This window comes from Phaethon lepturus, unplaced genomic scaffold, assembly GCF_000687285.1.
Source record: "Phaethon lepturus isolate BGI_N335 unplaced genomic scaffold, ASM68728v1 scaffold6222, whole genome shotgun sequence".
In the NCBI taxonomy this organism is placed as follows: domain Eukaryota; kingdom Metazoa; phylum Chordata; class Aves; order Phaethontiformes; family Phaethontidae; genus Phaethon; species Phaethon lepturus.
The window spans coordinates 28957-48647 of NW_010523971.1; the positions used below are offsets into that span (position 1 = coordinate 28957).

The 19691-nt window shown below is 37.6% G+C and overlaps 1 protein-coding gene across 1 annotated transcript in view; it reads left to right on the forward strand.

The window, feature by feature from the left end:
* Positions 1 to 19691, forward strand: part of TMTC4 (transmembrane and tetratricopeptide repeat containing 4) — a 52500-nt gene that overhangs the window by 27270 nt on the left and 5539 nt on the right. The window contains exons 6-15 of the mRNA XM_010282278.1: positions 1000 to 1092; positions 4692 to 4853; positions 5597 to 5799; positions 7490 to 7661; positions 7758 to 7889; positions 15865 to 15944; positions 16099 to 16206; positions 16343 to 16484; positions 17138 to 17252; positions 17732 to 17844. Of these exons, the coding sequence (XP_010280580.1) occupies positions 1000 to 1092; positions 4692 to 4853; positions 5597 to 5799; positions 7490 to 7661; positions 7758 to 7889; positions 15865 to 15944; positions 16099 to 16206; positions 16343 to 16484; positions 17138 to 17252; positions 17732 to 17844 (1320 nt within the window). The remainder of the gene's footprint in view (positions 1 to 999; positions 1093 to 4691; positions 4854 to 5596; positions 5800 to 7489; positions 7662 to 7757; positions 7890 to 15864; positions 15945 to 16098; positions 16207 to 16342; positions 16485 to 17137; positions 17253 to 17731; positions 17845 to 19691) is intronic.

A 19691-nucleotide genomic window follows, 5' to 3' on the forward strand; every position in this document is an offset into this window, starting at 1 on the left:
TGCAAGTGAGCCAGGTGACCTTTCTACATGGAACCATGCCACTCTAACCTATCTTCTGTCTTCTCCCTTTGACTGTTAGAAGGAGACTTGTGGCCTCCCAGTATACTAACTCATTGCCTCACCTGGAACTATTTTTACTGTATTTTTTCCATTTGGTCTTTAGAACAGTGAAGTAATTTCGAAAGTTGTTAGCATATAGGCTAAATATTCCAGGATTGTCATGGTTGGTGATTGCTGAAATATTGACGGGAAAATGTTAAAGCCGGATTTTGCTGGTCACCTGAACAGAATTATCCCTGGATACATTTTGGTACCTTGCTTGGGGGTAGTATGTTCAAGTGTAGACGTGCAAAGCACTGAATATGCTCTAGTTTTATGTGTAGTGGCTGATGTCACATAGAACTTTGCTTTTCCCCACCCCCCCTCCCCCCAGCAGCTTCCACTGTGTATACTGGTGTAATTACAAGTGAAGCAAGCCTGATACCTCTGTTAAATCTTTCTGAGTCTTTGTTTGTTGTGACAAGTTATGTACCCTTTAAAAATGGTATTTCTGAAACCTGAGAGTCAAAAGATACTTTGCTGCACAGCAAAAGATAAGTAGACAGCTTAAAGAAACTGAACCTTACTGACAGAAGCCTTACCTTTTGACCACAGCATTCATGCTGTGGAACATTTGGGAAAGAAGACAGAGAGCAGAATACTGTTGTGACCATGCATATCGGATCTAGCTTGCTGGTACATGGTATTCCCCAAAGGATTATTCCATGTAGCAGAAGGATCCCTATTACAGTAACACTATATTCTACTCATCTGAGCTCAGGTTCTCTATTTACCATTCTACCATCATTACTACTAATGCATCCTTCTGCTTGTTTGGAATCAGAATTAAGATGTGCAATAACTCATGGCAGAAGTGGAATTTAAGATGTATTTTTAAAAAATATATGTTTGTGGTTAGCTGCTCCATCTTACACTCTTATTTTTCTCCTGTTTGTTTAGGGTTTGAATGCAGTGTTTGATGCACTGGTGATTAACAAGCTAAATGTTTTGGAACTTATTCAAAAGTTACTACATAAGGACAAGTCATTGGAGGTGAGTCCTCAGAGGTCTTGTTCATTCTGGCCATTGAGAGAGTCATGTACAAAAGCAACAGGAGTCGTAACAGGATAGCATTAGAATTGCATTGGGTAGTGACACCCATTCCACACTTCTCTCAATAGTGTGTTAAAAATATGATGTGGAAGAGCTAACTGCTTGATGCAACAAGTTTCCTAGGGTCAGTAGGCATACGCCTGAAATCATTGTTTAACACAGTTTGGTAAGAGTAAGGAGAGAGAGATTTATTCAGATTCTCAAATGAGTGAGCTAGACATTTGAAAAAGTACATTAAAAAAATATCATGTCTACTTTGCCAATCCCACTAAAGTATTACACTTTTTTTTTCAGAATACAAATTACCAAACAGGAGACAGTTCCTAGTAGCTTGGGAGTTTAAAAGAAAAAATAAATAAGCACTGACAGTCGCTAAGGATCAATTTTCTGACTTTTGTTGATACCACTTTATCTAGTATTGGCTCAAGTGGAATCTGGCACCTAGTATTTGCTCTAGCAAGCAAATCACAGAAACGGTCAGCCTCAGGTGAATGATTGAGAGCAGCCAAACAGACTACTCAAACATCACTACTGTTCAACAGCTAAATCGTTTGCCTCTCCCATCCAAGTTTCAGCAAGGCAAAGGAATATTCATTGTACATTGCATCAATCAGTGGTTTCACTGCAGAGAAGTCTCGCTTATGTTTCTGAGTAGCACAAGTCCTATGGGGCTTTTAAATTCCTTTGCAAAGAGTGAAGTGAGGCACTTCAGGGGGAAATCAGTGAAAGTGGAATCTCTAGAACTGAAACAGTAGATTTGACCAAAAATGGCTAAGAGGGAGTACAGGAGTATTTCAGGCAGCAAATAGGAATGCTGGAGAAGTTTGCTCTATAATGAGCGTAATGTCAACTAGCATATGACAAGGAAAGAGTTTAGAGCTGCAGGGGACTAAAGCAGAGCCAGTTCAGAATTAAAGTGATGGAAATAAAAGGTAATAAGAAGGACCCTGGGAAAAAGTGGCCAGTCAGCCTCACATCAGCACCTGGTAAGATCATGGAACAGATTCTCCTGGAAGTTATGTCAAAACATATGAAAGACAGGGAGGTGATTAGAGACAGCCAACATGGCTTCACCAATGGCAGATCGTGCCTGACTAATCTAGTGGCCTTCTATAATGGAGTGACTACATCAGTGTACAAGAGAAGAGCTGCTGATTTCTGTAAGGCCTTTGAAATGGGCCCCCACAACTTTTTGGGGGCTAAAATGGAGAGATATGGGTTTGACTGATGGACTGTTAGATGGATAAGGAATTGACTGGTTGCCCATATCCAAAGTAGTACAGTCAATGGCTCAATGTCCAAGTGGAAACCGTAATGAGTGGTGTCCTCAAGGGTCCATAGTCAGACCAATACTATTTAATATCTTCATCAGTGACGTAGACAGCGGGATTGAGTGCACCCTCAGCAAGTTTGCAGACGACACCAGGCTGTGTGGTGCAGTTAAGGGAAGGGATGCCATCCACAGGGACTGTGGCAAGCTTGAGAAATAGTCCCATGAGAACCTCATGAACTTCTGGCAAGGTCCTGCGCCTTTGTCAGGGCAATCTCCAATATCAGTGCAGACTGGGGGCTGAAGGGATTGAGAGCAGCCCTGCCGAGAAGGACTTGGGGCACTGGTGGATGAAAAACTGGACATGAGTCAGCAATGCACACTCATAGCCCAGAAGGCCAGCTATATCCTGGGCTGCATCCAAACCAACATGGCCAGCAGGTTGAGGGAGGGGATTCTGCCCCTTTACTCAGCTCTGCTGAGAACTCCACCTGGAGTTCTGCATCCAGCTCTGGGGCCCTCAGCACAGGAAGGACATGGACCTGTTGGAGTCCATGGAGGAGGGCCACAAAAATGCTCAGAGGGATGGAACACCTCTCCTATGAGGACAGGCTGAGAGAGTTGGGGTTCAGCCTGGAAAAGAGAAGGCTCTGGGGAAACCTTATTGCGGCCTGCCAGTACTTAAAGGGGGCTTATAAAAAAGATGAGGACAGACTTTTTAGCAGGACGTGTTGCAATAGGACAAGGGGTAATGGTTTTAAACTACAAGAAGGAAGATTTAGACTAGATATAAGGAAGAAATTTTTCCCAATGAGGGTGATGAAACACTGGCACAGGTTGCCCAGAGAGGTATTAGATGCCCCATCCCTGGCGACATTCAACATCAGGTTGGACGGGGCTCTGGAGCAACCTCATCCAATTGAAGATGACCATTGCAGGGAGGTTGGACTAGATGACCTTAAAAGGTCCCTTTCAACCTAAAGATTCTATGATTCTTTATCAGACTAAGGGAGGAAGGTAGGAATAAAGGTAATACTGGAGATCACATGACAGTATTTTTTTAGGATCCAGTCAACTCTTCCATGTAAAAATCCATAGTTTACTGACATGTTCATCTTCAGTTGTGTAGAATGGAAAAAGAAGGGGCCCAAATGATCTTGCATCTCAGAGAAACTCTCATCTTCCATCTTCTGCTTCTCTAATGAGTGGTTGAGGCTGCATGGAATAATTTCAGCCATCAGGTTTCAGAGAGCTCTTAGGGCAGCCCTACAGCCCTGTAATATAGAGGGTCAGAGAGAAGCTATGTCCTTCATTTCCTGAGTTACCATTTGCTAGCTGGGTAGGGTGTTGGAAGCTTGGATTTGCATCTCAAAGCTGTGACAGGGATATGGTTATAGTTACTGATGATTCTGTTTCAAGTCTCTACTGGTGAAGCTTGAAGAACCTATACAGTGTACAGTGTTTTCATTTATGAAATTGATGTGTGCTTGGAGAAAATGTATTATACTTCACAGAAAAAAAAATGGAAAAGTCTGTGACATCACTTCTCTATGTTTTGGGTGAATTGCCTTCTTTAGACCCCAAAGTGTATATTATAAAATATGTGATGTAAATCAACTGAGTTAATGTAGGTAAAACACGATTTTTTGTAGATCTTAGGTAGTTTTAGCTTGACCGTAGTGATTTGGGTCCCTGTTTGTCATTAGCTTTTTAATCACATTAGTGATTCTTAAAATTAGTTTCTAACTATGCAGTTTTCTTGTTGTATGCATGTAATTTTACCTCTAAAGAGACCTAAGTAGACAAAAACTTTCCATGATAAGCAGTCAACTGGATATAGCTATTTAAAACAAAGTTCAAGAAGTAACCATCCTCCATTTTAAAAAGAAAAGAGAGATAAATTTAATATGCCGTATACTAAAGGCTATATGTTCTACTCAAATTCCCTATCAGAAATTGCTGTGTAAAATTACATCAGCTATGGAGTTAATGAGGATTTGTAGAAGAGACTTACTGAATAAAAAAGTTTTCTGTTTGAGAAGGAAATTAAAATGTTTGCAGAAAATATTTTGCAACTAGTGAATGAAAGCCTAGTCATGTTTGAGAGCTTTCTAGTAACTGCAAAAATAACAATATTGTCAACTGTAATAGGAAAAATGCACAGGAATAGCCTCTTCTTTCTGAGATGGTGGCGGAAAGGGTGTGAATGCAATGGGGAAGAGAAGAAAAATAACATTTTTTACATGAGGAGTTTGTTTCTTTCCTGTAGAATGCTGGGCTGTTACGAAAGGGGCTGCTTTTCAGGATAACTCTTCTGATGTCTGGAGGGGTCAGTATACTTTATATACGCTGGAGGATTATGGGCACAGGGCCACCGGCTTTCACTGAAGTAGACAACCCAGCTTCATTTGCAGACAGTCTGTTTGTGAGAGTAAGTTATGAAGTTGCTTTTTTCTGGCCAGCTCAGAACATTTGTCTTTGTCATCAAATTGAATTTTCTTTTCTGTGCTTCAAAGAAACAATAAAGTGGGCAGTCTTTATGTTTCAAGATGTGTGATGAGTCACCTTCACTTGTACTGCTGTGATGATTTTCTGCAATTTTTTAAAATAGTATACCTTGTATATTCTTTGCATTCCATTTAGCACGTACCACACGCATTGAAGTACATTTCCATTTGCTCACTATTTTTCCCATGCATGCAAGGATTTAGCTTTTGTTGGGTTTCATCCCTTTTCTACATACTGTGCTTGACACAATTGAAGAAAATAGCATAAGGTTCTGGTCTGGTGCCTTTGGAGTATGTCTCTGCTTTATATCTCTAACTGCATTAAGGCTCTTTCTGGAGATGGAAAATGAAGGGTGAAGACAGTGGGTGCTGTCTTTTGACATTTTCTCCTATTGCAGAAGATTATTGTTTTTACATGTGAGTATTAGTTAGACAGCACAGAATTGCATTTCCCTGCTCTGAATAGGACACCTAGCTATGTTTTAAAAAAATTAAAAACTAATTTCATAGTTGTAAAATAAATGGGTATGTAACTAGTCGTATTCTAACAGTATTTAAGGCCTCTTTATTGTTATATTTTGTGATAAGGGAAATGATAGCAAACCTGAAGTTCCCCCCGCCTTAAATATAGTATCAAATAAATGTTTGTTTTCTTTTTGACTGACAGGCTATAAACTATAATTACTACTATTCGTTGAACGCATGGTTGCTGTTGTGTCCCTGGTGGCTCTGTTTTGATTGGTCAATGGGCTGCATACCCCTCATTAAATCCGTTGGCGACTGGAGGATAATAGCACTAGCAGCACTTTGGTTCTGCCTAATTGGTCTGATATGCCAAGCTCTGTGCTCAGAAGACAGCCATAAGAGAAGGTAAGAGACAGTGATGAATTTTAAATGCCTGGCCAACTTGAGTACAGTATTATTTTGTTAAATCCACTACTGATAATTTTAACAATTCAGTGGAACAAGTGTCTAGCAAATGCAGTTCAAATAAATATTTATAGCTGTCATTACAGTTTTATCCCAATTTGGGCCCATCACTGTATACTGACTAGTGGGGAACAGAGTTGGAGGAGGAGATATGGATGGCTGCTTTATTTTTCCCCTGAAATGGCATTCTGAGGTCCTTAACACTGTAGGTGGTAAAAAGTAATATGTGCTCAGAACAGAGTAGGAAATGATGTATGTTGTTGCCACTACTTCTTACAAGTCATCATCTCCTTTAATCTTCTCCTAATAATGAAAGAGAGAGGAGATATGCCTAGGAAGAAGATAGAAATGCTGGCCATGGCCATACGATTAAAAAGTAAAATGCTGACCCATAGTATCTACTGAGGAAACAACTTGTACTTTACCCAAAGGAACTAAAAAATTTATTGTAAACTATTCTGTCTCACTAAGGGCTTCTGTTTAACTTTACAGGTTCTGTTCCCATGGATTTTATGTATAATTAATTTCTCAGTTCTTTAAAATTTTTCAACAGCTCAATCACAGCGAGGTCATTCTGTTGTTCAGAGTGCTGAATATTTTCTTTTTCTTTTCTGTGGTATTCTGTAATTTCATCTCTTCCCCCTCGTCCCCTCAAATGTTAACATCCCACCTGCCTTCCTTTCTGCTGTTACCATACTCTTTTGTACAGATAAAATCATTTTGAAGGGGGGTGGAATTCTTGCTACAAGTGATGTCATACTTTCTAATAAAAACACACTCACTAAGCCTATATTGCTGAACAGTTTTTGAGTAAAAAGTATAATGAAGGCCTAGGACTCTCAGGGATGAGAAAAGAGTAAGAGGACACATCTACATTACAGTATGAAGATTTATTTGTAAGAAATCAGAAAAATACCATGCCTGTAGCCTTTATAACAAACATGTGACACAGACCTGGGGTTCTTTATTCCCTCATGTCAGGTCTGTAAAAGGTACCAAGTCTCAGTTGTCTAAGCTCTGTATAGTCCATAAGGAGTTACCTGCTGAGGATTACTCATCCTAGCATAGGTACCTAAAACAAGGAAGACAAACTGCCCTCGGGAAGTGCCCCTCTCTTCTGACTATAGAAAGAGCATAGATTACTGACTTTCAAGTGGTTAACCACAATGGATTCTACTATTGTTATATTTGTTAGGAAAGAAAACAAAACACTCTCAGTAGGATGTGTACATAAGTTTCTTCTTTAACAGTGACCTATATTTTTCCCCTGTTACTGTTTTACTAGTTCCAAAAATAGACAGGTAGCTTTTACCATTACTTTTCCTGCCTGTGTACTTTAAATAGGAATTATGTAATTAATGTGTAATGGGGCTATTTTCTAGCCTGGAAGCATGAACATTACTTTTCTGGAAATTATAGCTAGGATTTTAAAAGTGCCCGATGGAATGAAGTGTCAAAACCTCACTGAAATTTACTATGATTTTGTTAGTAGCTCTCAAAGGCTGCTTTTGAATGCCCTGTTCCATATGCACATCCTTCTACAACGTTTAAATAAAGTTTATGTGTTAAGTGGAAAAGGTAGTTTTGTTAAGATTTGTGGTTAATTTGAGAATCTGTTTCTTGTTTGCAGAATTCTTACACTGGGACTTGGATTTCTTATTATCCCTTTTCTTCCTGCAAGTAATCTGTTCTTCCGAGTAGGATTTGTTATTGCAGAGAGAGTCATCTACCTCCCCAGTATTGGATATTGTATTCTGTTTACATATGGATTTAGTCTCTTGAGTAAGCAAGCCAAGAAAAAGGTACCATCAAAACAATCAGTAGAGTTGATGATGAAGATGATGACAAAGTGCTTCAATTGAATGGTTTGTTTCTTAACTTGTCTCTCTTTCCTTAAGAAAATTCTTGCTGTGGCAGTACTTGGAATCTTACTGACAAATGTTATGCGCTGTGCACTCCGCAGCAGTCAGTGGAGGTCAGAAGAACAGCTTTTTAGGAGTGCACTGTCTGTGTGCCCTCTGAATGCAAAAGTAAGTAAAGTAAGTCACTCATGTGGACTTTTAATTTTTTTTTTTTTAAGTGTTTTGAAATTTGGGATAGAGAAGGTGTTAAGCATAGTTAATATATATTGTGGTACAGTCTTATTCACAGTCTTCCTTGGTGCAAGAATATGACATTGACATATCAGACACCTAAATTACAGTGGTAGCATAGTCAAAGTACCAGACAGTATTGTAATTCAGAATCTGGGAGTGGGAGTGGGGAGGGGAGGGAGAAGGGGCAATACACTTCAGGAAGGGCATCCAGTCAAATTGGATGTACTGCTAATAAAATCTACTAAAACAATTGTGTGTATAATTGCAAGTTATTACAACAAAATATCGAAAAGAAAGCAAGTTGTAGCAATGTATTCACCTGAATAATGCCTTTGCTATGTTTTTAGAATTCTTTTTGTGTACCTTCCAGTGGTATATATAGCCAACACAGCTAAGGGACAAAGCAGCATATCATCAGTGTAACTGCAGGATGTGGAGGTAAAATCTTTGCTCCCACTTCTGCTCTTTTACAGTGGCTGAATGGGCTAGAGTCTTCAGACATGGACACTGAGGAAAACTGCAATATTCCCTGCAAGGCTTAGTGAGGGAACAAGTAAGAGAGTGGGACTGGTTAGGATGTTTCACGGAGCTGAACACCAGTGTTTGGCATAGTAGATTGAATTTATCCTGCCAATAGTGGTGACCTCCACAGCAAGTCATTTGATAGCTGAGAGTGTGATCCGTTGGAGCATACCACAGAGCCCTGATCTCTGAATTTTAGCAGAGACTCTTCTTCGAAGAGCCTAGGAATAGGAGTGCGCAGCTTGTCAATAAAAATACATTGATGTTTTAAAATATTAGATTTCTGTAATCTAGAGTGTTATCTAGACAATACAGATCAAGACACAGAGTTTAAAAAGGAACCTGTGAATGTTCGACTTTGCAAAAAGAATTATAGACTTAGCATCTACTGGAATACAAATATGCAGCAGTGAGCTCTAAAAAACATGTATGGCCAATATTTACAACATGGTGGTGTCTTTCAATAATTTCAGATCTCAATAATCTCAGATTTCAATACATAGAAAAAGATCTGTTGTATTTTATTGTGTGGCAGTGGTAGGCAACCATCTTCTTTTTAATGATGACCTCAGTATATCTTTTCTTCTGGGTGATAAGCGCATACTATAAATGGAGCAAATGCAAAACACAGTTTCTTTGTATGTAACTCCATCCATCTGCCATGATAAGAGTGCTTTAGACAGATCCACACTCTTTGCCTGTGTTCCAAGCTCCTTGGACACAAGCCATGTCTGGCTGGGAAGCTGTGTAGCTGTGTTCGCACAGTGCTGTGCTTGAGCTGATAAGCTGTGTGCAAGCTAGTGAACTAATACCTCTGGTTCACAGCCAGTGAGTGTACAGAGAAAATGAGCTTGTGTTTGTCAACACTGGTCTGTGTAGGCATGCCTGAGCTGTGTTGCTGCTAGTGACAGCTTGTGCAAACGGAAAGCGTGGTGATGTGAACAGGAAGGGGTTTGTAGGCTCACATTCCAATTTTGCTGAAGGAGTAACTTTGAAATCATAGTAGTAGGGATCTTTTCTAGGCAACAGCATTAGAAAGTCCATGTGTGAGAGCCAGTCCTCTTTTCTTTATGGACTTAGCTATATTTATTCAATTTTGACAAAGGTAAATGTAAAAATTGGAACTAGGTTCTATTCTGATCTTCTGTTTTTGTCTTGAAAGTGCAGACTTCCTTTAAAAATGACTCCACAGGACTTTCAGTGGCCCATTTATTTCAGTGGGAGGCTGATGGAGACCAAAAGATGGAATGCAGATAATAGCTTTTTCTTGGTTTTCTTGGAACATCTTTAATTTGTGTAACGTGGTCATGCTTTACTTCCCATATGTAGCAGGGTCCCAGAATCTCCAGGTGTCTCCAAACAAGTAACAAAAAGTGCAGCTCCTAGTCATGTTTTTAGTACACCACCTTTCAATTCCCAGTTGTCTGTATGTGAGCAGTATAGAGTAAACTTACCTTAATTTTAAGTAACAAGTACTTAATTCTAAGTAACAGCAGTGCCTTCTCTAATTTCAAGACTCATCTTCTGTAGACATCTCTTTAGATAGAGGTGTGGAAACTGCATTAAATCACATTGTCTGGCACAGTAGTGGATCTACCCCCTTGAGTGATGGATGCATCTGACTCAAGAGGATAAAATTTAGCATCAGCTTTGGTAAATGTGGCCCAGTGATTTTAAAATTTCTTGGAAATAATCAGGTACCATAATGAAGTTACAAAGATTTTGACTTTTAAAATTTTGTATTGTGAACTTGGAAAAAAGTTTTAAATATTTAACATTTTATTTTAAATGTTGTTTATTTTAAATTTTTAAAATATATATGGGGTTTTTAATATATATATATATATATGCTTGTTTGTCTTTTAAAAAGAGTGAAAAAAGAAGCAGCTTACAGATCTTGGTTAAACATGTCCAGGAGTATGTCACACGTTTGAACTTGCATGGTCCTGCACTTAAGTTAGTTTCATAGGTTGTTAGTCTGAAACAGTATACATCTTGAAAATATTTAGCAGTATTTTTCTTAGCTCAACAGAAGGTGCCTGTATATTGATTTCATTTCCTTTTACCACCGTTTTTCATACGGTATAGATTGACTTAATTCCTGGAGCTCAGTGGTGATACACATTAGTGTAAGTTAAATCCAGGCCTGTGTTGTTTCTACTAAAGCAAATTTTGTGAACAGTTATAAAGACTGTTTTCTTCTGATATGCTGATTATATATTACAGGTAATGTATGAATTTGGAATATTTCAGTGCTATGGGTTTAAAAGGCTCACTGGATCCAATCTGGCATCTTTTCATTTGGTGTTAATCCTGGAGTGCTTTGCTGAAGTACTGGAATATCTAATTACAGGCTATGATAAAAGTGTAACTACTGTTTCACTGTAGCAGACTACTGGCTTGGATTTATCTGAGCAAGTCAGCCAGGCTCCCTTTATAACTGGGGAGGAGAAGCTGTCCTTTGCAGTGCGTGGTTCATCCATCATCTTGGACTAAATTACTTACATAGGCCAGAAGCACTGCACCCTAGATCTGTGCATTTGTCTCCACTGATGATAAAAGAAGTTCTGACAACTAGAGCAGATGTGGATACATAAGGTTATGTGAGATTTTGTTCTTGCCCTAGTGCTGTCCGCTATTTCTAGACATTGCTGTACTGCTTCTCACCTTCAGAGATCACTACACATTGTTTCTTTTAATTTTAAAGACTATTTCCAAAAATGCTCATCTTACTGCCTTTTTTTGCCATGTGATAAGTTACTGTTGGAAGTGACAAATTACTTTTACTTGGCTTTTAGCAAAGACATGGCAGTTTTTAAGAATCCAGAGAGGTTTTTTATTTCTAGATGACTTTCTCTGATTGATTATCTAAATAAAATTTGCAATTGCATTGTTAAATACATGGGAAATAGCCACCACCATTTTTCTTTTTCTAGATTTGAAATAGCTGAATTGAAATGATGTAAATTGTTAATATTCTGTGTGTAATCTGTACCTTCTCTTTGCTACTGCCTTTTCTTTAAAGGATAGAAATTAATAAATATAATTTTTAAAAAGCCATTTCAGTAGCAACTTTTCTGCAATAATAAACAAGAAAGTTATGATACTCCCAACAGAATGTGTTACTAACCGGTCTGCCTTGACGACTAAGGGTAGTAACTTTGTATTTGATGCTTTATGCAAACTGTAATTGTTATAGATACAAGTTTGTCAAAATGTGCAACAGAGTTTGTGAGATTACTTTCTAGACTTTCTTAAAAGGCCTTGTAATACCTCTTTGTGACAGAACAAGATTTATTGCAGTTTAAGGATTTATGAAGCAGGTCTAGAGAGTATTTCCTATAGATATTGAGAATTCTTTTCTATGCTACATATTAAAAGGGGGTTATCTTCTGCAGAATTTACCTTAAGTGCTGTGGGCTGTGGTTATAGGGGCTGTCTGCAGTGTTTTGCCACACAGAGAACCATTTTAGATGTCAGGGGTTCTCGTATACAAGCACAGTCATGCAGAAGAACCTTTAGACAACATTAGCTGGACAAACAAAATGTGAAGATCAAAAAGGCTTTGTTTTATTATTTATTATTTAGAAAACAAAACTTCAGTAGTAGAAGAAAGAGAAGAATGTTTGATGAAAGAAGCTGGCATTGAACAGAAGCATCTGCATGTTTCTGTAGAAATTGTGACATCTGTGCTTTACTTCCATGCTTTTCAGCAAATATGAACATTTGCTGAAAAGGTGATTATAAGCAGCTGGGAAGAGAGAATAAAATAGTTGATAATAGCAGTGCTGCAACTGAGGGGGTGTACCGCCTAGAAGACGATATCACATTTAAATTTCTTCCTACAATGCTTTGAGAAAAAAAAATGGTTTGACAATAATTTTGGTTTTGTACAGGAGAATTTAAGTTTTTTTCTCTCTTCCTCATTTAAATGTGTGTGCACATTTAAACACTTAAGTAAGAGTTCAAGCACTGTGTGTGTTTAGCATAGAATAATATACAGTGCTTTTGCTTCTTTTTTAGTGGCTTCTTAGGCCAATTGAGGTATTGCGAACAAACAGAGCGCGCCAATTCTTCGGCTAGGCTATGGTGCTATGGTTGTGTTAACTTTAAACAACGCATGCCTGTTGAGATCAACTAGGTTCTATCCTAGGGTATTTTAACCTCGTTGCCATGATTTTGGAAAACACTGTGGTGTTATGCATCCCTGAGAAATGCTCCTTTTGGAGCTATTACTGTAAAGTAATTACCTGTTTAAGATTGATGAAGGAGCATGTGGGCATAATGTAATACGTCATTTCCAGTTGATATCTATCTTTAATCATTTCATAAAAAAATGCTATGTCTGCTCTTAAATATTTAATCAGGAAAGGAAAATCCTCTCTCCCAGGTTGTCACGCACAGTATCTGTCAAAGGCAGAAGAACCACGTCTCTAGAGATTAAATTTAAAACATCACACTGGCCCCTCATTTTTAAAGGCCAGATTCTTCCCACCCATAGGTATCTAGAAAGTACTTGTGTCCCCATGTTGTGCAGGTAGGGGTCACAGGAGAAGTCAAGGAGAGTTACAGCCTTGTGCTTAGCAGAGGGCAGACAGTTATTGTAGGCCTGGCTTGGGGGAGTAGAGCTAAAGCCTGATCTTGGCATCTCTCTCTCATGGCCAGTGAAGCCAGTGACAGGGCTGTATGGCAGAAGTCACCTGCACCTCTCAAATGACTGTGTGTGCCTGGAAACCCTTTGCTGACTCTGTTCTTAAGAGCAGGATGTTACTGCATATTATAATCCTTTGTAGAGCTGGTTTTGTCATTAGATATTTATGGTAGGCTATGGGGTTCTTTTGGTATCTTTGTTTTAGTTTTTCTTCTCTTTCTTCTCTGTCATCACCATATTAAGAGGAACAAAAGCTACAATTTCACTTGAAGAGAAATTAGGAAACCTACACACAACAAGGAACTCTTCATTTTCAGGAGTATTGTATAGAAACATCGTTTCCTTTCATACACAAGCTATACCTGAGGACAGAAGAAATATACCATCAAAAAAGCTAGTGGTTTATTTAAATAGTTTTGCTGTCAGTTTTAATAGACTATAGTACATCTCTTCAGTTGGCAAAACATACATGTACACTTAATATTTCATTTGTTGTTTTGACTTGAGAGAATTGATACCTCTCAGGTATCTGCAGTCTGCCCCATTCTGTTTACATGAGAAAAATATTTTTTCCACTGCTGCTTTTGAGACAGAAATGGATATGAAGAATTTCCATCTTTTTAAAAACTGAGAAAGATAGAATCAGAAAGTGCAACGCTCACTGTTTCCTAACACAAGGCGGCTGACGTTTGAAAGACTGAGTGATTGGTGTATACAAAGATTTTTCTCATATGCTCTGTTCCCAGTCTTTAATCAAATTTCTTCTTTCAGTAATGCTTATGACTTTTGTAAAATGTAAAAAAAAAAAAAAAAAAAGACGACTTTTGTAAAGCTTCTTAAAGAGAGAAATTGAATCAGATTAAGGTAATCTTGTTTGCTGATATTGAAATGTGAAGTTGGGTATTTTAAGGGCTAATATACATTACTGAGTGAAATCTTTCCTTATTTCTTCTGTTTTGCCACAGTTTATCTTTTATCTGGAAACACAGCAAAGTTTAATAACCTAATTTGCTCTGAATAAATTTTGAGTCTGTAAACTTCAGCATATATAATCAGGGCAATCCAGTTTGGTAAGAATGTTATCATAGTGTGCCGAGAAATTTCTGGAAGAGATATGCAAATAGAATTCAGTCCTAAGAAACATATTTCAGGGTGTATCATTTTACTTTAACGACTCCTGGAAAAACAATGCTATTCCATGGGGTTTTTTTGACGCTATCAACTGATCTTTATGAATGGCTATGTCTTGATATAAATGTACCATTGCGTTGCCCATTTGGCATGGGCTTTGTCATATTTTTGTGAATGCACAACAGAAGTGCCTGTTTGTTTCTTTTTCTTGGAAGCTATGCTGGAACTGCTTTTATGGGATGCTGAATTTTGTGTGCTATTTTATATCTTACAGCCTGAGGAGCTGCTTCTGTGTATGCTTAGTAAGCTTTATAGCATCGTTGCTGTCGGTAAAACCAGTGAAACTACTTTTTCACTCATTCTAGAAAGCATGGAAGATGTTCTTGACCTTATTTGTTGATGGTATTTTACTGCATAGTCACAGTCATATACAGATAGAATTCAACAATTAAATACCGTAACAATTAGGTTCAAATATAATTGTATGTCCTGGATCAATAGGTCCCAGGTATTGTGCCAAATAAAATTAGGATTCTTCCTTTGATGGACACATGAGATAAAATCCTTTTTTGAGTGTAGAAGGTAAATTAGAGTTACCAAAATACATTACAAACCTATGTTTTTGTACTGCAATCTGAAGTAATTCCTGCATAGTATTTTTGAAAATATTTAAATTAGATTTTCATAGTATGGAAGAAATTACAATGTGTGCTTGTTTTAGATGAACTATATACAAATTGATTTCAAATGGTAAGGTAATTTAAATAATGAGTTCTGATGTAGTTGCTGAGAAGTCTGTTTTCAGGAGTCAGTACTCACAGTACTTTTCTGTTATTTCTAAACTTGAGTTTTCCCTTTGACCAGGTAATGTAGTCTTCTGAGATTTTTCTTATAGTAGGATTTGAGATGTCTTCCAACTTAGATTTGTCCTGAAATACATTTGTTCCTATCTAGTCCTTGCCATAAGTTCAGATGATGCATCTTCTTCCCTGTAGCTGTATCTTAAAGCTCTAGATCCTTCCTTTATTCTCCACTTTTTAACAGACAAGGTCTCCACCACGTTGCCATACACATTATTTTTATTTCAGAAATGCTGTTTGATGCATTTTTATCCCAAGACAGTAACAGTGTGTGTATTTTTTATTTTTTGTTTGTTTAAAGTTGAATTTCTTCTACTTTATGCCATAGCGAAAGCAAAGTTTAATCAAGACTTACATTGCTGTAATGTTTCTTCTACTATGGTGAATTTGATTGAGTCAGACTTTCTCTTACTTATCTGACAAATAAATGAAATGAAGAGCAGGAGGTCTCAATATAGAAAGTCTTGTGGAAAGTGTGGTGATCTCATTTATAAAATCAGGAAGTGAATAATCTTTCTTAAATAGCTGGAACAGGTAAGCTGATTCATTAATTTATTCCTCAGATTTTGTCTTGCTGTCTTCATTGTATGTATTGTCCAATCTTAAGTACCCACCTACAACAAAAGCCAGCAGTGAATGATGTAAGTGCTGACTGTATCTGTTTGGAGTGAGAATTTTTAGCAACTTGGCTCCACAAAATATCTGACTGTATAGCATCTGGTAGAATGTTCCTCTGTGTTTTCAGGTGCATTACAATGTTGGCAAAAACCTGGCGGACAAAGGAAATCAAAGTGCTGCAATCAAATACTACAGAGAAGCTGTAAGGTATTAGGAATTTTACTGCTTTAATGAACTATCCTAGAATTGCCTTCATGTTTAACATTGATTTTCATGGTCTGCAGCATTGCAGAGCTAGCAATTTGTATAGAGTAATACATGTCCCATACATAATAATCATCTCTTAAATTTTAAATTTTAGGTTGAATCCTAAATATGTACATGCCATGAACAACCTTGGAAATATTCTGAAAGAAAGAAATGAGCTCCAAGAAGCAGAGGAGTTGCTGTCCTTAGCTGTACAAATACAGTACGTTTGGAGCAATGCTACGCAGTGTTTTGCACCAACTGAGCAGAAATGATACAATAGGATCTTGTGTTCCAAATGCTCAATTGTCCTCTCTCTTTTTGTTTGTTTCTTTGTTTGTTTTTTCCAATTTGCCCAGACCTGATTTTGCTGCTGCATGGATGAATCTAGGAATAGTACAGAACAGTTTAAGAAGGTTTGAAGAGGCAGAGCAAAGCTACTGGACAGCAATTAAACACAGGAAAAAATATCCAGATTGTTACTACAATTTAGGGCGGTTGGTAAGTGCTTTTTGGTAGAAGATAGCTTTGACAGTAACAGGGGGACGAGGGTGTACATATATAAAAAATTCTGCTGTACTGTTAAATGCTGATAGTTATTGCAGTTTGCTTGATTTGTAGTTCAGGGTGATTTCATATTTTTGGTAGCTTTTCCTATTGCTTTCCCAGTATACTTCCTTCCGTACAACCTTAGGTAGTCCTACTTTTTCATATAAAGAGGTATAAAGAAAAACATAGATTGTGGTCCTTTGTTCAAAATATATTGTTGATCACTTCCCAATATTAGACTGTTTTGCAGTCATTAGTATATTGTTAGCTAGTAGAATTATGCCCAAAAAAATCCGTTCAGAGTCTTAGAAATATGTATATTAAATATTGACTTATTCTTTTGTGTAGATTTCTAAATTGTATGCTGGTTTTCCTCCCTATCGCTATTCATATTTGAAAACACGCCTGCGTCAGAGAAAAGCAGAGTAAAATTAATATATAGCACTCTATCTTCCATATTACTCTAGTATTCTTTTCACATTTCTTTTTTTTTTGTCTATAAAAACAAGTTCTGCTAAAATGGAAGGAAACTAACAACTCTTCAGTGCATGATAGGAAAGTAAAGCAAATCAGGGTGAAATTACTGAGTTTTTCTTTCTGTTTAGTATGCAGATTTGAATCGCCATATAGATGCATTGAATGCATGGAGGAATGCTACAGTTCTTAAACCAGAGCATAGTTTGGCTTGGAACAATATGATTATATTGCTTGATAACACAGGTATAAGCCCATTCGAATGTTTAATGAATAATTCACTGTGTTGCAAAACTTAAAGCTTTATCTGTATTCACCTAAAAGGAGTTCTGCCTCTTCTTTGGCTACCCAGACACTCTCTATAAATAAAAGAATGCCTTCTGACTCAATGGTTTTGAAGCATCATTTGAAATCCAGCTCACAAATTGAGTTTCTGATCCTTATTTGAAATGCCATCATTGTGCAAGCATGTTTGTATTATAGACCAAACTTCAGAACTTTTGAATCTGTGCTTTGTTCTTCTGAAAGTGTTATCTGTTCCAAACAAAATGAAGGTTTTCTGTTGTCTTATTCTGCAGCATTTTACATTTGTGTGTGATACCTGGTTTTCTTTAAAAATGCTTGTAGTCAGCTATTCATACAGTATGTGTTCTTGCAGCATGAAAAGTAACTAATAAGGCTGTGTTAAAAGATGCTTTCTCTTTTTCCACTACATGTGTTCCCAGGCAATCTAGCTCAAGCAGAAGCAGTTGGAAGAGAGGCCCTGGAATTAATACCTAATGATCATTCCCTTATGTTTTCATTGGCAAATGTACTGGGGAAATCGCAAAAATATAAGGTAGGTAACTAGAGCTTTCTGATTGTTGGTTGTGTTTTGTTTTCACATTTCTTCCTGTTTAAATTCTGTATAAGTTTCTGTAAAAAAGTGTTTGAGGAGGTCGTTGTGGACTATGACTTAGATAATCAGGTTTCAGTGCCCATTTCTGTCACGGTATTGCTGTGTGATTCTGGCCTAAGTTCATTGCACCTTATTTTAGATGCTTGTGTTAGGAATGTTGCTGCCCTAAACTATGTCAGTGGTCACTGGAGAGAAACAGGCTCATAAGCACGCTAGAGGGCAGTTAGGGTCTTGTATTGCTTCACTGCCAACAGAGAGCCTGCTCTGATTTAGAGGCCTTGGTTCAGGAACTAAGTTAGATGTGATATGATAGTCCTTGTGCTTTTTGTATGTAAAAGAAGCAAGGTTTACCATTACCCCATATGAATTTTAGCCTTTTTGCCTCAGACGCTGTCTAAAATAGATTACAGATTTGCTAATCCCAGATTGAAGACTGGATACCTGTGTAATCCCAGAATATTATAAGGAAAAAAATCCATGCACTGAGCAGTGTATTGAATTTTCTCTTGGATGCAGTGGACCAGCCTGTGAGCGGTACCGCAGCATTAGCTACTTGTAAATATAAGTAGTAAATGTAATGGAATGATGAGAATGAGCTGTTTTCCAAAAGGAATTGTACGAGCTGACAGAGAATAAATCATACACAGTTAATATATTTAGTTGTTTGAATTCACTCCATAGTCACTGATTTATGTATGTGATAGGGACAAATTAATAATCAAGGAGGTTTTTTGTATTCCTCACAAAAACATCATTAACTGAACTATGTCTCTGGGGGGGGTTGATGGCTTTTTGATAGGGATAATGTTAGCAGCACTGAAGGAACATCCTCAGTATATGCAAAGTAAGAAGATTTTTTGACGTTAAACTTCTCAGAATAGATACATTTATCCACCAATTGCTGTGTCCACTTAAATTTCTACAGTCCTGTTTAGCTGTGGAGTCATGACCTGTCCACATGTGAAGCCAGGGCCTGTGACAACCCAGCACTTGCTTTTCTTTGTGTTAGTGATGCCATTAGACACTGACTCACGCCCCGTTCCTGTTTCTCTAGACTGGCTGGGATTTTTTCTGTATGCTCTCTTTCTTTTTTCTCTCCACCTGAGACTGTTATAAATTAGATATTTTAGGTTACTTTAACGAAGTTCCAGAAGGATGCAAATTAACATCCAGAATGTGTAAGGGGTGAGATTATGGAGGAGGTAATTGCTAGGATTATTATGGTGAGTCATGACTGTGAAAGGATAGAGGATTGTATAGTTACTCATCAAAAGTATGCAGCTTGGCAGAATAAAGAGCATTTATAATGGAATAAGCTGAAAAAATAGGTTGAAAACAAGCTAGAAAACTTTTCCGGATGTAGAATAAACAAGTCTGTCTTAGTGGATTTAAAAAATAAAAAAAGGATGTAGTGATGTTCATTGCCAGGTCTGAAAAGGCATTAATGCTGCAGGGAAATGTGTTGGAGACAAAGTAGAAATGGTAGTAGCGGAAAATGAAACATTCAAGTCCTAAATAAATATGAATAAAGGAAAAGGAGCATTGGAACTTAGGGAAGAAAGCAGGGAGCCAGTGAGTTTTAATAGTTCAATGTGGAATAGTAGGTTTGCGTAGAGGAAAAAAAAACTTAGCAACTTGAAATTGATGGGTTATAACAGGGAGAGAAAATTAAGGGAATTGGAAAGTGGACTCACTTAGAAAAGGTCATGATCTCAGCAGCTTTATTTTGCATCTCCTGGAAAGAGAAGATACAAGTTTTTTAAGTGGGAGAATGCTAAATGACAATA